At 44.2% G+C, this 21,128-nt stretch overlaps 1 protein-coding gene across 3 annotated transcripts in view; it reads left to right on the forward strand.

Annotated features, from left to right (window-relative positions):
- ATRN (attractin) overlaps nt 1–21,128 on the forward strand; it is a 154,573-nt gene that overhangs the window by 71,757 nt on the left and 61,688 nt on the right. For all 3 annotated transcript variants that reach the window (XM_032110584.1, XM_032110582.1, XM_032110583.1), the window contains 10 exons: nt 669–850; nt 2,936–3,152; nt 4,289–4,474; nt 5,830–6,063; nt 6,716–6,853; nt 12,808–12,901; nt 14,208–14,260; nt 15,467–15,561; nt 16,477–16,555; nt 16,945–17,102. In XM_032110584.1, the coding sequence (XP_031966475.1) occupies nt 669–850; nt 2,936–3,152; nt 4,289–4,474; nt 5,830–6,063; nt 6,716–6,853; nt 12,808–12,901; nt 14,208–14,260; nt 15,467–15,561; nt 16,477–16,555; nt 16,945–17,102 (1,436 nt within the window). The remainder of the gene's footprint in view (nt 1–668; nt 851–2,935; nt 3,153–4,288; nt 4,475–5,829; nt 6,064–6,715; nt 6,854–12,807; nt 12,902–14,207; nt 14,261–15,466; nt 15,562–16,476; nt 16,556–16,944; nt 17,103–21,128) is intronic.

Consider the following 21,128-nt stretch of genomic DNA (forward strand, 5'->3'; position numbering starts at 1 on the left):
GAATAGAATCATTAAGTCTGCAAAATACCTCCGAGATCATCATCATCAAGTTCAACCTTTGTCCCAACCTCACCATGCCCACTAAGCCACAGCACTAGGGGCCGTGTCTGCTTGTTTTCTGAGCACTGCCAGGGGTGGGGACTCCACCACTCACCTGGGCAGCCCCTTCCAATGCCTGACAACCCTCTCCATGAAGAAATTTTCCTTATTACGCAACCTAAACCTTCCCTGGCCCAACCTGAGGGCATTTGCCCCTCTTCCCTGAGAGAGGAGCCTGACTCCCCCTGGCTGCCCCTTCCTGTCAGGGACTTGTGCAGAGCCACAAGGTCCCCCCTGAGCCTCCTTTGCTCCAGCCTGAGCCCCTTTCCAGCTCCCTCAGGAATTCTCCAGCCCTTTCCCAGCTCTGTTCCCCTCCCCGGACAGCTCCAGCCCCTCCAGGGCTCTCTTGGCCCAGAGCTGCCCCCAGCACTGGAGGTGCCCCAGCAGTGCCAGCACAGGGACGGGCACTGCCCTGGCCCTGCTGCCACTCCAGTGCTGGGACAGCCCAGGGGCCACTGGCCTCTTGCCCACCTGGGCTCATGTTTTTTCATTGTTCTTTCACTGCCTTGATTGTTGGGAAGGTCACCTGCATCTCTGGGTTTACTTTCTTTTCCCGCCTTGTCCCCCAGAAAATATCTGTGGAACAAACTGGCATTTGGTTGGCAACTCCTGCCTGAAGATCACCAATGCTAAGGAGAACTACGATCATGCCAAACTGTCCTGCAGGTCCAATGGTGCTTTATTGGCTTCTCTCACCACCCAGAAGAAGGTGGAATTTGTTCTGAAGGAGCTGCAGAAGATGCAGTCTTCGGTGAGTGCTTCTCTTGTATGTCCCTTGCGTAATAAAGCTGTGGCTGTGGAGGAGTCCTTGCCGGGGTATTGTGTGCTTTGTACACAATAGAAATGCCTCTTAATCAAAACCAACTGATTTTCTTTTGAAATTCAGTGTACTCTCTAGGTGCTTCTGAGCTAAAATTGTAGAGAATGTAAATGGGAAAGATAAATATAAACATACACAGTGCCTTGGAGATATCACTTTCTGTTCTGGAATCACACCCGCATTTCCTCAGTGGAATACAGGACTGCAGCAGGAACCCTCTGGTGACTTGTATACAATATTTTATAAATAAAGGTCCCTTTGGGGCACTGGAGGTGCTTAACGTAAAGTATTGAGTTATTTACTCCACTTAGAAAAGCAGCTGTTTAAAATGTCACCTTCTCATTCCACAGAGCTGCTTGGCTTATTTGGCATTATTTGTGTGTGATTTAGTAGCAGGTGCTTTTATGTTGGGCTCAGGGAGAAGTGAATTGGAATTTTTCCCTCTTCATGCATCAATGAAATAAATACATCTTTTTTCCAGTCCCTGGGAGAAGCAGGGAGATGTTCAGGGCAGGTTGTGTAGGTGGTGCTACAGCCCTGACAAAGAATGATGCTGTGCATCTTTTCTAAAATCCTGGATTAGGCTGGAAAGCTGCTGTGGCCTGATGGCACATCAGAATAACAACTCCTGGGTCCCAGAGGCCACTGTGGGAAGCATTTTCTCTAGAAAAAATGAGGCTAGAGGGAATAGGATTGCTTTTTTTCAGGGGAGAACATGCTTCAGTATTTAAGAGAAATATTCCCCTATTAAAACAAGAACATTCCTTGCCTTGATTCCCTTTGTAATTTTAAAGTGGAGTGTTTTAGAGGGGAGTCGATTTAGCCAAGGAAAGGTTAGGTGCAATTTAAGCAAGATTGTTCATTAAGTCTTTTGTAAAATGAGGAAGCCAAGCCTGGGATAGCGTAAAAATATGTGATTCTGACAGCTCCAGGTGTTTCTGGATATTCCAGTAGTTGAGTGTAGAGTAACTTAAAATTCGTAAAGGCACATGGTAACCCTTCCCTCATAGTGTTTAAATCTTTACACTGTGAAAAAAAGAATTGTTAGTTTACCGGGTTTTTTTCCACCTACAGAGTACTTTGAAAATTGAGCTGAAAGAGACTAGGAGCCTGTTTTAGTGGATATTAGTATAGAATGCTTGTAAGGTGGGAAACTGCATCCTGAGCTGATCCCAGAGTGTGGGCAGCAGGGGAGGGGGGAAATCTGCCCCTCTGCCCTGCTCAGGTGAGAGCCCACCTGCAGAGCTGCCCCAGCCCTGGGGCCAAGAGCAGAAGGACGTGGAGCTGCTGGAGAGAGCCCAGAGGAGGCCCCGGAGCTGCTCCAGGGCTGGAGCCCCTCTGCTCTGGAGGCAGCCTGGGAGAGCTGGGAATGTTGCCCTGGAGAAGGGAAGGAGCCAGGGAGTGCTGCGAGCCCCTTGCAGGGCCTAAAGGGGCTCCAGGAGAGCTGCAGAGGGACTGGGGCCAAGGCCTGGAGGGACAGGAGCCAGGGAATGGCTTCCCAGTGGGAAAGAGGGCAGGGATGGATGGGAGACTGGGAAGGAATTGTTCCCTGGAAGGGTGGGCAGGCCCTGGCACAGGGTGCCCAGAGAAGCTGCATCTACCCCATCCCTGAAAGTGTCCAAGGCCAGGCTGGATGGGGCTTGGAGCCCTGGTGGATGTGCTGGGGGAGGCTCTGCTTTGCAGTTACTCCTTGTTCAAGTAAACTGTATGTAGATGTTTAGTAATAACAAGAAAATATGTTGGTGTTAGCACAATACGCTTTGTAACCCTGTTGTTGTTGGAAGCTGCAGCTCTAGGGTATAAAAGTGCCTAAAATCATTTTGAAGTAGGTGATGTTTACATATTTTAACAGTAAAACAAGATGCTATTGCAATAGAGCTCAAATGCTCCTCCCCAAAATGAAAGCGTGCCAAAAAATAAATTGCTGGTAGAAATAGTTGTCTTATGGGATCTTTATATTAAGACGTTTGTGGCCAGCAACACTAACTTAGATTTGACCTGCTCCTTTATTTCTAGCCCAAAACTTTGACTCCATGGGTTGGATTGAGGAAAATCAATGTGTCATATTGGTGCTGGGAAGACATGTCTCCCTTCACCAACACCCTCGTCCAGTGGCTTCCCAATGAACCGAGTGATGCTGGATTTTGTGGATATTTAGCTGAGCCTTCCCAACAGGGACTGAAGGCAGCAACGTGTATCAACGAGGTCAACGGCACTGTGTGTGAAAGGCCAGGTAACAACAGCTGTCTGGTTGATGAGTATTTCTTAGAGAGTAAAGAGAATACAATTTTTTGCGTTTCAACCCAGCTGAATCATGACTTTGCTGAAGAAAAGTAGTTCTGAACCCGTGTCTTGTGGATGTATTTCATGCAGGAACTAGAAATTTTAAAATTAGCTCAACATTTATGCTGTTAACTGTAAAATATTTGAAGTACATTATTTTAATTATTTTTTCTCAATTGGATACCTACATGTGACATTTAGGTTAATTATGGTATGGAGCAATCTCCTGTTTAAAAAAAACCAAACAAAGTAACTTTCCAATTGAATTCCTCTTTTTCCCTGCTCCTGCTATGTAGCCAGAGGAGGATTTTGTCAAAGTTTGAAATTAATTGGCCAAGACACTTTGGAGATACAAGAACTTTGAAAAAAGGAAGCTATTTGCTTTTGGGAAAAGTCTTCCAGCTTTCTTGAAACTGCGTATCTTTTCAGATGGCTTGGTCTGTTAACTCTCCACTGTAGCTGATTATTTCTGAATACCAATTAGTGCCTCTTTTAGTGTTAGGGAAGTTGGTTGATCAAATAAAAATTTTAAGTACATTACACCAGTTGAAATCATTCTTTGTGGAAGTGCAGGATGTGAATCCTGAATGTGGAACATGAACTCAAAATTCTGTATGTTTTCATTTGTAGCACTTGGGTTTAAGCTTTACCTTGTTTTTTATGGTGTGAGAACAATCACTTGAAGCAAAGCTTAAAGCATTGGCTCACACTACAAACTGCTGAGTTAGTTCTGCTTTGAGTGCTCATTTATGTCTGGAACTGATCAAATCACTTAAAACATGTCCCTGTGTGCTCATGTAAAACATGGGGATTCTTCCCTATGCTTTGCTGGGGAGGGTGACTGAGGAATACATCAACAGAGCTGGAGAGAAAAAGAGACCACTCTCATAACACTGTTCCCCGGAGAAGCTGTGGCTGCCCCATCCCTGGAAGTGTTCAAGGCCAGGTTGGATGGGGCTTGGAGCAGCCTGGGATAGTGGAAGTTGGCCCTGCCCATGGCGGGGGGTGGGATGAGATGGTTTTTACGGTCCCTTCCAAGCCATGATTACTTCTGGAAGAGAACTGATTGTTGTCCTCCCCCCGCAGCCAACCACAGCGCCAAGCAGTGCCGCACGCCCTGCGCGCTGCGCTCCGCCTGCGGGGAGTGCACGAGCGGCAGCTCCGAGTGCATGTGGTGCAGCAACATGAAGCAGTGCGTGGACTCCAACGCTTACGTGGCCTCCTTCCCCTATGGGCAGTGCATGGAGTGGTACACCATGAGCAGCTGTCCACGTAAGTGACCGCTCCTGGCTCCTGGGGGTGGCTGGGCGCTTGTGTTTTGTTGGTAAAAGTCATTGAGACCCACGTGGGTTGTGCTGAAAATCCCCTGGATGAGAGGAACAAGACCAGGCTGGATGGGGTTTGGAGCAACCTGGTCTAGTGGAAGGTTTCCTGCCCGTGGCAGGGGGTGGAATGACACTGTCTGTAAGTTCTTTTCCAACCCAAACCACTTTGTGATTGCCTGATTATCAAATCCAAATTAGGGTTTACACAAGTGTTTTACTCAGAAGTATTGTCTACTTACAGACTGTAGCAGGAATTTCTACCTCATTATAAATAAATGATTTACTTTTTTGCCACTTTTAGGTAGATGTAAGTTAAACTGCAAAAGCTTCGTGGCACTTTGGAATGCTGTGTTTTCTTTTCAAACTGGGGTAAAAGAGGCAAAAAACTTAAAACAAGCGAAGATGTAGAAATTATTTGATTTATGTTGAATTCTTTAGAAGTTGGGTGTGAGGAGGGCCATCACCAGTAGCTCAAAGTGTTACAAAATAAGAGATGAAGAAAATAAATTTAAGGAACATGAGAGTGTGAACTTCCCATATTGCCTGAGGTCAAAAGTTGGAGGAAGAATCAGGCAGGAGATGAGTAAGCTAAAATAATGGACAAAAATGTTTTTCTACTACTCTTCTTTACTTTTTAAAGGCAAATATTGTCAATTTAAACATCAAAATAGAAAGTCTGCTCATCTTGCATCACAAAGAATCCAGAAAATATTTTTCAAGATAGTCTGGGAAAAGGAATAGAAAAAGTTTTCTGTATGTAAAGAGTTTGTCACCCCTGAAATCCCATCCCATTAGAGAAAGGAGGGGCTAAAGGGTGGAATTTTATTCTTCTACTTGTATTCTATGCTTTTTGACTTAGATAAATACTTGAAATAATAGCATGTGATACTGAAATGTGGCAGGAGGAGGCTCAAAGTGACTAAACCGGCCAGTTTTTGGCCTTTGCTTCCAGGTGGCTCATTTGATCATCTGATCTATTATAAATCAATCAGAGATGCTTTCTAGAGGGAACATTAACCTCTGGTGTTAGAGGGTGGTGTGTAATGGTTTGAAAAACCTCTGTGTGTGTTGTGCTGTTTCGTAACTCACTGATTAATGAAAACTTTGTTAATAGTTATTTTAGATTCTGGAATAAATATGCTGATAGGAACAAACATGTTACTGTGAATATCAGAATAAATATTTCTAGATTTGATAAGATAAATATTTTGTTGAGGTAAAAATACAAGGTTTTCTGCGTTTTTTGTTGCCTGTGTTTGACATAGTGATTTATTCCACAATTCCATGTTTGTTTTTTTATAGCTGAGAACTGCTCAGGCTACTGCACATGTGCTCAGTGCTTGGAGCAGCCTGGCTGTGGGTGGTGCACGGATCCGAGCAACACTGGGAAGGGGAAGTGCATCGAAGGCTCTTACCGGGGTCCTGTCAAGATGCCAACCCCATCCACTCCAGGGAAACACAGCTTGGAGCCTGTCCTTAATGTCACTATGTGTCCTGTGGAGAACAGCTATAACTGGTCCTTTATTCAGTGTCCAGGTAAATGAGTGGTGTTTAATTGTCCAGCATTTTGATTAAATGCAAGGGGAGAGAGTTTTTAAGGCTATGGGGATGTCTGTCTTCCCTCCTGCTAATAGAGGGAGGAGAGGAGTATAGAATATAAGTAGGAACTACACACTTGGAGATGGAAGGAGCTGTGCAGCTGAGCTGCACAGGTTTGCTGCATGAAGACATTATTATTTATTACTTGAGAGAAATAATTACTTTCCCTACAAACCTTTAATGAGATTTTAACTTTTGTTCCTTTATTTATTTTAAGGCTGTTTGAAAGAAAGGCGGATCTTCCTTTGAAGGTTGTCTTAAGTATTAGTAATACTTAGGATGATTTTTAACTAATGTTTTTGACACAAAACCAACACTTCCCTCCCCGTTCCTTGTAAATCCACCCCACCAGCAGCTTCCAGTCCAACATGCATGTAATGTTTTGCAGTTCAGTTTTCTGTGTATTGCATTCAATTCCAGTTTTTTGATATACACCTGTCTTTGGCTCCATGTATCGCTAGCAAGAGACAAGAACCTCTCGGAAGGTGAATGCAATGGTTTCATTTATCTTCTGCACAGTGCAGACTCCTGAGCGTCTCTGTGAACTACATTTGAGCACCAATACTCATCATTTTCCTGTTCTCTTCAGCCTGTCAGTGTAACGGGCACAGCAAGTGTGTAAATGAGAGCATTTGTGAGAAGTGTGAAAACCTGACCACGGGCAAACACTGTGAGACGTGTATCTCGGGCTACTACGGGGATCCCACCAACGGGGGCACGTGTCAGCGTAAGTGCTGCCTTTGAGCTTCCTGCACTGAGCTTTTCCATGTTTTTCACTCTTTGCTCGTTCCTCCGCTATCTTAACACAAATTATATCCTGATAATTCATGTTTTCTTTCCTGCAGGCAAGGCTCAATTCTTGTTTCTTCAAATCGAAGACACTCAAACTGCTGAGTGAAATTACTTTCATTGCACATAAAGATGATTTTATACCCTCCTTTCTAAACTTGGAATGACCACAGTGAAAAATGTTTGTATTTTAGTGTTTGATGATCCTGTTTTTAAAAGAAACAGTGTTGATTCGAATGTCTTGAACAAATGTCTGCTTATCTAAGTTTCACCTTCTATTCCATTTGGTTAATGTGTTGTGTGTTTATAGTTAAAATTGTCTGCTTCATAAAAGCTTGCCATGTTTCACTGAGGACTTGGCTGGATTTCAGCTGAGGATTAGGAGAACCCTGTTAAAATTGCATTCCAGTTTGTAAAGTCCTTTGGGACTCTCTGGCACAAAGAACTGTTTTCAGGTGTGCAAGATCCAGTTAGCAAACTGGGAAAGACCAATGCATTTAGTATTGAGAAATATACATGGAAGTCTTGGAGTTTTGACCTGCAACCTTGTGACATGGTTTTGAACTGCTGTGAATTTTTCAGTGTTGTGGCACTGGGGAGACCAATTGTAAACCAGAATCCAGCTGTGAGAGGTGCAGATGTGCAGATGTGAGGGAAGGTGCTTCTTTCTCCTAAGATATTTAATCACAGCATCGTGGAATTGTTTGGGTTGGAAGGGACCTTAGAATTCATCCTGCTCCAAACCTGCTGCCATGGGCAGCGACACCTTCCACTATCCCAGCTGCTCCAAGCCCCATCCAGTCTGGCCTGGAACATCTCCAGGGATGGGATAGATGCAGCTTCTCTGGGCACCCTGTGCCAGGGCCTGCCCACCCTCCCAGGGAACAATTCTGTCCCAACATCCCATCCATCCCTGCCCTCTGGCAGTAGGAAGCCATTCCCTGGCTCCTGTCCCTCCATGCCTTGGCCCCAGTCCCTCTGCAGCTCTCCTGGAGCCCCTTTAGGCCCTGCAAGGGGCTCGCAGCTCTCTCTGGCTCCTTCCCTTCTCCAGGGGAACATTCCCAGCTCTCCCAGGCTGCCTCCAGAGCAGAGGGGCTCCAGGCCTGGAGCAGCTCCGGGGCCTCCTCTGGGCTCTCTCCAGCAGCTCCATGTCCTTCTGCTCTTGGCCCCAGGGCTGGGGCAGCTCTGCAGGTGGGCTCTCACCTGAGCAGGGCAGAGGGGCAGATTTCCCCCCTCCCCTGCTGCTCACACTAGGGGATTAGCCCAAGGCATAGGGGGTTTCTGGGCTGGGGCACGTCCAGCTCTCATCCACCAGCACCCCTAAGTCCTACTCCACAGGGGTGCTCTCCAGCCATTCCCCACCCATCCTGTGTTTGTGCTCTGGCTTGCATCAACCCAGGTACAGGACCTTGCACTTTGCCTTGTTGAAATTCATGAGGTTCACACAGTCCCATGTCTCCAGTCTGTCCAGGTCCCTCTTGATGCCATCCAGGTACCGTTGGATGCTGTCTAGGTCCCTCTGGATGTCCCCCCTTCCCTCTAGCATGCTGACCATACCGGTTTGTTGTCACCAGCAAACTTGCTGTGGATTCCTCAATCCCACTGCCCCTGTCACCAGCAGAGATGTTAAACAGCCCTGGTCCCAGTGGATTATGTTAATGGAGTATAGTGAGGTGGAATGAGACAATTAGATACAGTGGTGGAAGAGGTAGAATAAAAATAACATTGCTCAGAGTAGCGTCAGTACTTCTGTGAAATGAGTGTGGGTGGTTTGTGGCCATCCTGGAAGATCAAAGCGGAGGTGATTAGTGAGCGGACATTGAAGACTTTTTGTTGCTTCTTCCAAGTGTGGAGACAATCCAGTAGAAAATACTTGAATATCCATTTAGTGTGTTTACTGGAAGTAGTGCTGACCTTTTGGATGAAGATGAGAGTCAGTAGCTGGAGCATGGAGTCCTGTTTCCTCAGGCAGGAGGAAGGTGGTGATGGTTGAGGCTATGAAGAACTTCCCAATGGACAGATTCGAGGAAGGGGGTGAAAAACTCACAGGGATACAGCTGCCTCCCTTAGAGAAAAGGGATATGGAATTCCAACAGAGGTACAAAAGAGAAGGTGCATCCCTGACACTTGATTTCACAACATTATCTGCCAGATTAAATACTGCTGATACTCATAAACTCATTTTGGGTGAAGATACTTTGAAATGCAGTAATGAATAAATTGAGGCTGAGTTGCCTGAGAAAATACAGAATTCTACCCTGAGCTTTCAGGTTTAATCATTGGATCACAATGTGCCTGTTGGTAGGTGTCGCTTTTCTATGTGTCTGCAAATGGAGAGTAAGTTCCTTTGGACTCTTGTGCATAAGGATTGTCCCAAAATAGTTTGTTGTTAGATAATGAATGACAGACTGAAATCATCCAGATGCCTGAAAAAGAAATTAGAAAATGTGTTGAGAGGTTGTGGAACAGCATTCATTCCTTATCTGATGGAACCAGAAGCTCATGTCAGAAGTGCTTTGCTCTCAAGTGCTTTGGGTCCAGGTTTTTAATTTGCTGTGATTTAACACTATTTACTGGGAAGGGGGAAAGAATGAGGGAAGCAGGAACCTGGGCAGAAAGACTGAGATGGATTGGGAAAGGGAAAGCAAGAGCAAATCACCCTATCTGATGCAGCCAGGCTGACTGCTGCCCATTAGTTACTTTTGCTTGGTGAAAACCTTTCCAGAGGGGAATTCTTCAGATAAGGATTGGCTGACAGGCAGCAGAGCCAGCTCCTGTTTTCTCCCTTCTCTGAGCCATGGTCCCTCCATCCTTTCCCGTTAATAATGTGCTGATTTCACTCTTTTTGTGCATTTGTGAGCAATACTTTGTGCTGCTCTGTTTTTAGAGCCCACAGTCACAGCCATGCTGGAGACGGTTGTTGTACACTCCAGCCTGACACACAAATATCTGTGTGTTTGCACACTCATTGCCTAGTGTGAGTCATGGGATCATGGAATGGTTGGGTTGGAAGGGTTCCAATAGGCCATCCTATTCCACCCGTGCCATGGGCAGGGAAACCTTCCACTATCCCAGGCTGCTCTAAGCCCTGTCCAGCCTGGCCTTGGGCACTGCCAGGGTTCCAGGGGCAGCCACAGCTGCTCTGGGCACCCTGTGCCAGGGCCTGCCCACCCTCACAGGGAGGAATTTCTTCCCCATATCCCATCTAACCCTGCTCTCTTTTATTTCAATGCCTTCACTCCTACATAGCCCTGTAAAAAGTCCCAACACAAGGTTATATTACTTGTATTGAAAATATTTTGTCAAACTGCAGTTATTTCCCTGAAAAAATTGTTTGCATCACATCATGCACCCTGGTGTTGGCAGAGCTAGGCAGATAATAACTAAATGGCAGGTAAATCACTCCTCAGAGGTTGCTTTTAGGAAGTGTCTAAGTAGAGGAGTATTAATCAGGAAGGGCAGGAAATACAGCACATCAAATGTAAAAATAGCTGCAAGGTGCTTTCTCTGCCTTCAGGATTTTTCTGAATTTTCTGATTAAAGTTTCCCATGAAAATATGCTGGTGGGAGATAAGGAAGTTATTTGCAAGCGAAGGAAAGGCACTATTATGCCTGAAATCAGATTGCAGCTGTGGCAGTGCTTCCGAACACATCCATGCAGCCTTTGCTGGTGGCCCATGAGTTGCTGGTGCCACGGGCCTGCCTGTTTCCGTCTTCCAGGGCTCAGGGGGCCCTGCAGGGCAGCTAAAGCACGTGGCATGGAAGAATAGTGTTGGGCAGGTGGGTGACGGTGTTGCCATTGGGAAGCTGGACCCTCACAAATGTAGAAAGAGGAGTAACGATCCCCATGCCCATCTCCGAATGAGTCCATGACCCATGGTTTGTGAAGAAGGTGGAAGAAGGCTCACTGGAAGGTGGTTCATCATCAGGCTGTTACCATGATTCACAGTCAAAAAGCCTTTTCCAGTGGTTTTGGGTTTCTGCTCCATAATCCAACTCTGGCGGGAAATTGTCATTTGTAGACTCCAGCGAGGTTGTCAGGAACATTCTATCAATAGTTTGTTTCCAAAGTTTAAAGTTCTCTGAAAAGCAATGAGAAAATGTCTCTTTGTGCATATTCCAGTTCTTTAGTAAATGATCTCCAGTTACAGGCTTGTAGGAAAGTGGATAAATGAATAAATTCTGTTGTTTTAAATGGGAATATTTGAGTGTTCAGTCTTCTTGATATGCATGTGGCTGAAGAGCAGAGAGGAAAGAAAAATTAATGTTATTGCTCAAGATGCTGCAATCTGCCTCTAAACAACTTGAGGTTTAAAAATCAGGAGATTTCATGTGTGTTCATCTTGAATATTGATCCAGCTTCACTTTGCTTCCCTTGTGCAAGGTGTAAGAAAAGAAGACATTCTCAATAGTACTAAGACTTATTTTTCTTTAAGTGGCTCTAATGAAAAGTGTGTTTCCTTCACAGAATACAATTATTTTGTTGAATTTTCATTCTGTCTCGTTGTTCCCACAATAGGCCTTTTAGCTTCTTCCTCTTATGTCTGTGTTGCTGCTTGGAAACCTTTCCCTTGCATCTGAGAAGCACAATTAAGTGTTGCTGATACAGTATAGCTTCCATTATGTGCCAGCAGAAAGAAGATATCAAAAGGATTCCTATAATAAGGTCCAAGGCTGGCAGAGATATTCAGGACTGGGGACTTCATGTCTAAGAATCTGCTGGTACATTGATTGGCATGACTGCTTAGTGAGGAGGAATATGTCTTCTTAGCAGGGAGGCTCCGGCCTTCAAAGCGCCTTGTTCCCAGCAAGCTCAGGGACCGAAAACGAGATCTTCGCTTTGTGTAGTTTTTTCCTTACATTGTACACTCTGCTATGTGCAGCTCCAGATGGATGCACCTTCATTGGCAGAACAACTACTAAAAGGCACCTGCATACTAGGAGAAATTGTTAAATCTGTTCTTCCAGTGATAGTGAGCGAGATATCAAAGTCAACTGGTTGTGTAGGCTTTGTTCTTATTTGTTGATTTGGTTTGGGTTTTTTTTTTCATGTTTCTCTTCTACATCTTTATGAATAAAGGTCTCAAAGTGTGTCAATATGAGCATTTAGTTTAAATCAGGAGCATTTTTGTGAAGAAAATCTACTGTATGTCCCCACCGTGCTACCTTGGATTGGATCTTGAACAGACTCAGGTGTATGAGGTGGTCTGTTTTGGGCATGTGCCAAACCTGAAGTTGTTCAGGGCTGTGCAGGTTTGCTTCAACCACAACTCGATGACATTCAGTGCAAAATTATCCTAAAATATATTGGGGAATGCACCCCAAACTAGTTCCAGCATGGACGTAATCATCTTAGCACCATTTGTTTTCTGCTGATGCTGTTGATAATGACATTATTTCCTCAGTAGGACTGATGAGACATTATTTTTCCCAAGGCCTATTTATTTATTTCTAGGAAAAACCCTTGAAGTCCCACAGGCTTTGTTTTATTTTCCAAACTCTTTTCTCAAGAGTTTTGAGTTTGGCTGAAATGTGTTAGCAAGCCCAAAATTATTCCAAATACTATCTTTTCCTTCCTAGTTATGATATCAGCCCTGCTGTCTAACAACAGCAGAGGAAGTTAAATAAATTTTTGAGGCGAAAAAGCACAGTCTGATGATGATTTCCTAGAAAACATCAGTCCTGGGTAGCTTGTGCTTGCTCGGTTTTGATGCAAGGGTCTATTTTCATCTGCCTTCTGTAGCTCAAAGAAAGCAAAGAGCACCAAATGGGTTTTCATCTGCACGGTAATTGTTGATGTATCTCAGTTTGACAGCTAAAGGACTTAATTGCTATTGAATTTGTTTCTCTTCTTCATTCAACGTTGCATCTTCTCCCCTCTCTTCTCAACAGCTTGCAAGTGCAATGGCCATGCGTCCGTCTGCAACACAAACACAGGGAAATGTTTCTGCACAACCAAGGGAATCAAAGGAGATGAGTGTCAACTGTGAGTTCATTTCCCTTTGTTATTTGAAATCAAAAAGTTGTGCACATACCACCTTGGACACCCCCCCATTTTTTAATGGTTGTGTTTATGATGCCTCTGCTCATTTCTTCCTCCTGACAGTTGAGTGACTGCACCGAGGGTGCAGCCAGCCGTGCTTCCCCTGGGGAATATCATGAACAGAACGATTTCCTGAAGACTTCCAGTTTTAAAAACAATTCAACTGGGAATGTCACGCAGAGGGGATGGGTGAAAAAATCCCCATCTCCCAAACTATACATAAAATCACAGAATGGTTTGGGTTGGAAGGGACCTTAGGGATCATCCTGTTCCACCCCTGCCATGGGCAGGGACCCCATCTACTGTCCCAGGCTGCTCCAAGTCCCACCCAGCCTGGCCTTGAACACTTCCAGGGATCCAGAGGCAGCCACAGCTGCTCTGGGCACCCTGTGCCAGGGCCTGCCCACCCTCACAGCCAGGAATTCCTTCCCAGTATCCCATCCATCCCTGCCCTCTGGCAGTGGGAAGCCATTCCCTGGCTCCTGTCCCTCCATGCCTTGGCCCCAGTCCCTCTGCAGCTCTCCTGGAGCCCCTTTAGGCCCTGCAAGGGGCTCGCAGCTCTCCCTGGCTCCTTCCCTTCTCCAGGGCAACATTCCCAGCTCTCCCAGGCTGCCTCCAGAGCAGAGGGGCTCCAGCCCTGGAGCAGCTCCGGGGCCTCCTCTGGGCTCTCTCCACTTCACTTTTTCCCTCAAGAGTTTCTTTTTAATTGGTAGATTTTACTGTCCGTGCTCTCTGATGCTGTGGGAGTGTAAATATATCCGAAATGAGCCTTTGACATTCAAGCAGTTTAATGGAGCAGTTTTAGAGCAACAAATTTGCTGGAGGTTTCTCTGTAACATAACAGAAATGCTTTTAGCGTAATGTTAGTGGAAATAATTTAATTCCAAATAATTTCACTGCCAGGTTTATTTTTAAAGCATTGCTCACATGAATAAATGTTTATAGGATAGAAGCTGGAATGGCCATAAATGACTTAAGCTAATCCAGTTCCATGCATTGTGAAGAGCTAATAAATACCTTCCAAGTGGATGCAAACGTTAATATCCAGAATTTTATATTTCATTTTTACTGCATGTGAGTTGGACTTGCAGGGAACATGGAATTTCTTCATCAACTCAGTCTAGCTCAGACATTCATCTTTAATTGTATACTGTTATCAGCACAGGTTGTATTTACTGGTATTTAGTGGCTGGGAATACACAGAACTGCAAAAAAAATCCATTTATTAAAAAATACGTATTCTTTTTAGGTGTGAAGTGGAAAACAGATATCAGGGAAATCCACTTAAAGGAACGTGTTACTGTGAGTACCCTTGGGATTTTGTTTAGAGATAAAAAATGTGCTTGAAGTTTAAAATACCTTACTTAAAACTTGTTTTAGTTGCCTCAACCTGTGTTTAAAATATGGGGGATTAAGGAAAGGACAAAAAAATAGCTTAAAAACCTTCACTTTTCTCAAATGCATTGTTTAAAGAGAGTGAAAATGCTTTTCTTGATAAGGTCTCTGTGATGATTGGATCTTTTGAACACTATTTTGAATGTTTTTCATATGACTGAGATGAAATCTGGTCTTTTGGAGAGCCCTCTAAACTATATTCCTAGTAGGTAAAAAACAAAGAATGTCTAGAATTTGTATAAATGCAAAATACTGTTTATTTTAAATTCTGGTCCATGTTAGAATGGATTACAAAATTGCCACGTTTCCTCTGAAATGAACAGTTGGATTCCCATGCAGTTCCAGAAGATCCTTTGCCAAGATTTCAGATTACCCTAATGGAAACTTTCCAGCTTCTATTTGCAAATATTAGCAATCAGCAGCCTGGCAGGCGTGGAGAGATAGAATCTTAAATTACATAAAGTCTCCAGTAGTGGTTTTGTCCAGCACAGAAATGATCAACTGGCTGGTTTTGTCATATTTGAATTCTGCTTGTATGGCCAAACAAGGGCACTGCTGGCTTCTCATGACAATCTCTGTGTAAGAATGACCAAATTCCTTGCTGAAATGGCAGGGATGGTTAAATGGGCAAAAAGTGGGGAAAGACAAAACTTACCAACTCTTACAGGAAGAAGCTTGTGCTGTCCAGATCCAGTCTTGCTTGGTTCTATTCCTTGAATATTTCTTTGTGCTGTGCATTGTCCCCTTCCAAGTGGGAATTACACAGCTATTGAATTTTTCTGCTATTTCCTTAGATCACAGAGGTATTGCAGGCTGGAAAAGTAAATCTTTTGGCATGTTTTTTACAATGTATAGGTAGGATATTGATTTAGATCAAGGCTGGAGGCTGTTGCCTGGCAAGTATAAGCCACCTCTCTTCCCCCTCTAGGCTCAACTCCCAGAGTTTTTTGTTCCTTAAGTGGGATCATATGTAGGTTGGAGTCATTTGTAGCAGTGTCATGACAGTGTCATGTCCTGGTTGTCCAAGAAACCCTTCAGTGAGACCGTGCCTTCCTTTACAGAAGTTTCTTTATTCCAGGAGGTGGGATAACTGTCTCCCTGCATTCCTTACAGATACTCTTCTCATCGACTATCAGTTCACCTTCAGCCTTTCCCAGGAGGACGATCGCTATTACACAGCAATCAATTTTGTAGCAACACCTGAAGAGGTAAATTTTCTATTTTCCCCTTTAACTTTGTCCTTTGTCTTCTCTTAGCCCTGGAGGCGATGAATTGTTACAGTTCTGTGGGTCTCCAGGTGTAGTCTTGTGGTGTGGAAGGTGTGTCCAGCTCCCTGGAACAGCCAGAGCTTTCTGACCTTGGCTTGGCTGTGCAGTCCCAAATCATCACAGTACAATTTCGTAAGGAGCCACAGCTGATTCTTTCCAGTTGATTGAACAACCTCTGAGCCATTCCAGTTTTTTTAAATCACAGAACAGTTTGGGTTGGAAGGGACCTTAAAGATCATCCTACTCCAAACCCTCTACCAGGTCGTCTGCAGGGACACCTCCCACTGTCCCAGGCTGCTCCAAGACCCAGTGTCCAGCCTGGCCTTGGGCACTGCCAGGGATCCAGGGGCAGCCCCAGCTTCTCTGGGCACCCTGTGCCAGGGCCTGCCCACCCTCATATTTATTCCCAGTATCCCATCTCTCCCTGCCCTCTGGCAGTGTGAAGCCATTCCCTGTGTCCTGGCACTCCAGGCCCTTGTCCAAAGTCCTTCTCCAGCTCTCTTGGGGCCCCTTTAGGCACTTCTTAGGCACTTCTCTTCTGCAGGCTGAACAATCCCATCTCTCTCAGCCTGTCTCCAGAGCAGAGACAATTTGCTTGTTTTCACCCCATATCTTGTGTCTCAGTTCTTCCTGTGATATTCTATATGCGTGACTTTCTTATTCTTTGTTAGGTTTTCCTTGAGGAGGAGAATGCTTCTTTCAGAAAATGTAGTATAAAGTTTTTAGCTTGATGTATTTTCTTTATGTAAGTAACAAATTTCAGGATAATTTTTTGTAGTGAAGATTTCCTAGGAAACAGTACAGTAAAATTGCTTGTCCTAAAAATGGGGTTTCCTCTTTGTTTTCTTCCTTTAGCAAAACAGAGACCTGGACATGTTCATCAATGCATCTAAAAACTTCAACCTCAACATTACTTGGTCCACCAGTTTTGCAGGTGAATTGAGGATGATCTAAGTAACTTGAGAGCTTCTTTATCAGTTTCTGACAAATGCAAATTTAACTGGGAAAACTTGGGGGGGTTTTAACCTATGTACTTTTTGTGTAGTGTTCTTAAATAGTCAGCCTGAGGGAGGAGGTAAAATGTTTAAAAAACCTATGTTTTCAACTTTAATAGTGTATTTTGTAAACATTAAAAGTGCAAATTTTATTTTTAACAATGCAACATCTTGGCACACATTGATTTTGATAATGCAGTGCATCTTGAAATAGTTGGTTTTGAATGAATAGTTAATTTTTTAACATTAGAATTTAGGTTGGTTTGCCCTTTTGTTTGTTTTCTTAAATACACATTGAAACATCTTTTCTTGCTACTCCTTACAACAGCTGGCACGCAGGCTGGGGAGGAAATTCCAGTTGTTTCCAGAACCAATATAAAAGAATACAAGGACAGTTTCTCCAATGAGAAATTTGATTTCCGCAACAACCCGAACATCACATTCTTTGTTTACGTCAGCAATTTCACCTGGCCCATAAAAATACAGGTAAGAGCTGCTAATATATGTAAAATTATTTAAAGGTGCTTTTTTTGTTTCTCTCAAGAACTGTGGCAGTTTGCTGTGCTTGGAGTTTCCAAGCTGAACCAGCCTTGGTGTAATCCCACAGCAGACAGAGTTTGATGTTCCTGGATAAGAGGAAGGTGTGAGGCATCTTCTGATGTTGGCCTCAGCCCAGTGGATCTGAAGATGTGCTGTGAAATAAAGTGACACACTTATTAACAGGGCTGTGTTTCACGAGGTGTGTGACTTCAGATTGATGATATTGATGTTGTAGAAAAAGACTGATAAAGCTAAAGACGAAGCCTGGAAAGAGCAGACAGAGGAAATACTTTAGTGGCGCTTCAGTGTCTGGTTCTCAAAAGGCACAGCTCGAGGACCATCCCTTTTCTACTGCTGCTGCCTAAGGCTGGTGGCATGTGCAGGACAAGAGGGACAAGCTCATTCTTTCACTTCATTCAGTATAGTTGGTTGACAGGCAGTGCTGTGGCGATGAAGCTGGTGCAGGAGAAGCAGTGGATGAAGCTTGGTGGTCATAAAATCAGACAGAATCACTCTGTGATGGCAGTCACAGCGACTCTGTGGCTGCTGAGGCAGCTCACAATTCACAGGAGCCTCGGCCTCCTTCTTGCAGTGGGGTCGTCAAGTATCAACCCCCTGTGTGCTCAGAGTGATGTGGGTGTTCTTTGAAGGACAAAATCCTTTGAGGTCTGGAACAGAGATCATGGAATGCTTTGCGTTGGAACAGACTGTAAAGATCATCTTGTTGCACCCGCTGCCATGGGCAGGGACAGCTTTCACTGGCTCAGGTTGCACTAAGCCCTGTCCAGCCTGGCCTTGGACACTTCCAGGGATCCAGGGGCAGCCACAGCTGCTCTGGCAATTCCAGCCCAGCCCCTCCCCACCCTCACAGCCAGCAATTCCTTCCCAACATCCCAGCCCAAGCTCCCCTTTCCCAGTGGGAAGCCATTCCCTGCCTCCTGGCCCTCCAGGCCTTGGCCCCAGTCCCTCTGCAGCTCTCCTGGAGCCCCTTTAGGCCCTGCAAGGGGCTCGCAGCTCTCCCTGGCTCCTTCCCTTCTCCAGGGGAACATTCCCAGCTCTCCCAGGCTGCCTCCAGAGCAGAGGGGCTCCAGCCCTGGAGCAGCTCCGGGGCCTCCTCAGGACTTTCTGAGGACATGAATGTATCAGTCGTTCTGTTCAAATGCCATCCTTGAACTAACTTCTGCCCTCTTAACTCTTGAAATATTCTTCACCATCTTTATCTCACCCAAGAATTCCCATTATATTGATATCCATAATGAAACTTGGATTAGCTCTGTTCTGTTGCCTAGGTCTATATAATAAATTATTTTTCCAAACAGAAGATAGTGAACTGGTATGGCACAGGTTACTGTTGTCAGCTCCACTGCTTGTTCATTTCAGTTTTTCATTTACTAATTAAGTTCTTTCATTCAACTTGTCTTGAAACTTTGCTTTCTCTAGAGGTCTTGGGAGGGGGAATATTTAGATTCTCCCTTCTTCCCTAAGTACAAGTTCTAAATGTTCCATGCGCAGCCATGCTCAGATGGTAAACTGCTTTAACAGCTTTATTCCAGAGGATACTATTTCATGAACCATTTCTTTTGGATTTGGGATGCGTGTTGTGTGCTTTCCCTGGCTCTGAATGCATCAAAACACTTGAGTTCTGTCTCTACCTTTGCTGTGTATCTCCTGTAACTTCATTCCCATTAAACACTGCCTTGCACCCATGTTCAGTGTCCTTGTCCCTAATGAAAACTCTTCATACCTCTTCTTACAGCATCCCCTCTTCCCTTCCCCTCCTGGTTTTCTTTACTTGTATGCTTTGTTTTCATTTGCTGAGCTCTGGCACAGCTTGACTTCTGGCAGTTCTTATTTGATCTCTCTACTTCTTGCTGGCTTTAAAGACATTGCTAATGAATCCTTTCCTCTCCTTAATATGAAGTCTCTTTAATTGATCCTCATGTTCCTTTTGAGGTTAGCTCTGAGGATGCAGCTTTCAAATAGTTTTGCATCTTTGACCTGAGAGAAATATTAGATGCAGCTTTCCCATTCCTGATCTCCTTAGTCCACTTGATTTTACTGTTTGATTTCATTTCTCATAGTTAAAGAGTGAACTTTGATTCTCTTACAACACTTAACCTCTCTTTATCCTTAATTTAATGTGAATGTGCTTGTATGCACTCAATCCAAGTTAATGTTTTATCACCAGCTCTTCTTAATGCCTTTATTACTTGCCAAAACAAAGTCTAAAATAGCATCAGCTCTTTTTTGTTGAGACACACTTTTTGTGAAAAAGTCTGGCAGCAACCAGGAATCTGTGGTCCATAGTATTTCTATTAGTTTCCTCTTCAGTGCATAGCTAAAAACCAGGACTGACTGTGTCCTTTCAGGTCTTGTGCAATCTGCTGTGATGGATTGAGCTTCCCTTAGTTGCAGTCTGTGTTCCTACCTGTCCATTCCATACCCCAATTTTTTTCATTTTTGTGAAGTTGTGGCTCTTTGTAGTTTGTGTTCAATATGATAAAATAGAAGCTAAATCATGGTACAGGTTTTTGGGACAAAGATTTTTTGGACAAATACCTAGAGAAGCTGTGGCAGCTCCATCCCTGGAAGTGTTCAAGGCCGGTTGGGCAGGGCTTGGAGCACCCTGGGATAGTGGAAGGTGTCCCTGCCCATGGCAGGGGGATGGATTGAGATGAGCTTTAAGATCTCTTCCAACCCACCTCATTCTCTGATTCTGTGATTTTAAGACTTCCTAGCTCAAGTCAGTCCTTGACTCATCCCATGCTACATTCTTCTCAGGAATAGTTTTTATTTAGACCTTTCCCTCTCTGATTTATTTTTCCGAGGGGTTCATCCCTGATTTCACTGCAGAAAAGTTCCTGTGCTGTTGGGATCAGTCCTTCAGGGCAGACTGGCTTGTTAATTAAAACTCCATGTTGCAGTATGTGCAGGATGCAAACTGTTCTCTTATCTCCTAGCTTGTCTCCCACAGTATTCCTCATTGCAGGTACGCTATTAAACTGTCACACAGCTACAGAACATGTTTCAATTTCCCTTTGGAAATTACACTGATTTTAATAGAGTATGTCAAAGTCAGGAAAATTCTGCTCCTGCCAAGCTGCTGGAAATTATTCTGTCCTCATGTGTGTGCATCACCTGGCAGCTCACGCGTGTGTTTGGGCTGTTCCTGGGCAGTGCAGCATGTCCAAGTCATATTTTTGGGGGTTTTTCTTTGTTTGAATATCTTAGTAAACTGTCCTTGTGCATACACTCACTTGTCCTGGCTTATTTTCAATTTCAATACAACAGATGTATTTAAACATGAGTGTTTATACAAAATCTTGCAACAGAAAACTTCAGAAATGTAGTTTTTACTGCAAAGCAATTCTGTAATCCACTTTTTCTTTAAGTATTACAAACTTTATCTTGAAGTCCTTGATTGAAATCTGTCTCTTACTCACTCTCCTTGCCTGTTAAAATCTGCACTTGGAAAGTATAAATGCTCCTTTGTGTAAGAGATGGCTGTGTCCCTGCCAATGCTCAGTTCTGGCTCTTCTTTCCCCGTCTTGCTCCACCTCTTTTCCAAACCACTTCAGTTCATTTCTTTTTTAAAGTATATTGGTTTAGGATGTCTTTTCCTGCCTGGTTAATGACTTAAAATGATTATTCAGTAAAAGAACTAAAGCAGCAAAATGCAGAAAGCCTTCAAAATACAGCAATCATCTTCCTAATTCCTCCTTTCTGAGCAGTTCCAAGCATGCAGGAGTTCACTTGAAGCCTTACCTTGCCAAGCTTTCCTGAAAATCCAGGTAAGGTCTTGTCAACAGTGTCTGGATATTTCCATTCTCTCTGCTTTGTGAGCTTTTCTTTGCTGCAAACGTTGGACACATGGAATTTTGAAGCATTTAACAAACCCCAGCTGTTCACCTTCCTCTCTTCAGCTTTGCTCTAAATATTCCCTATCTTCCCCCAAAGTGGGAATGCACCCTT

This window comes from Corvus moneduloides, chromosome 5 (genome assembly GCF_009650955.1).
Source record: "Corvus moneduloides isolate bCorMon1 chromosome 5, bCorMon1.pri, whole genome shotgun sequence".
NCBI lineage: Eukaryota > Metazoa > Chordata > Aves > Passeriformes > Corvidae > Corvus > Corvus moneduloides.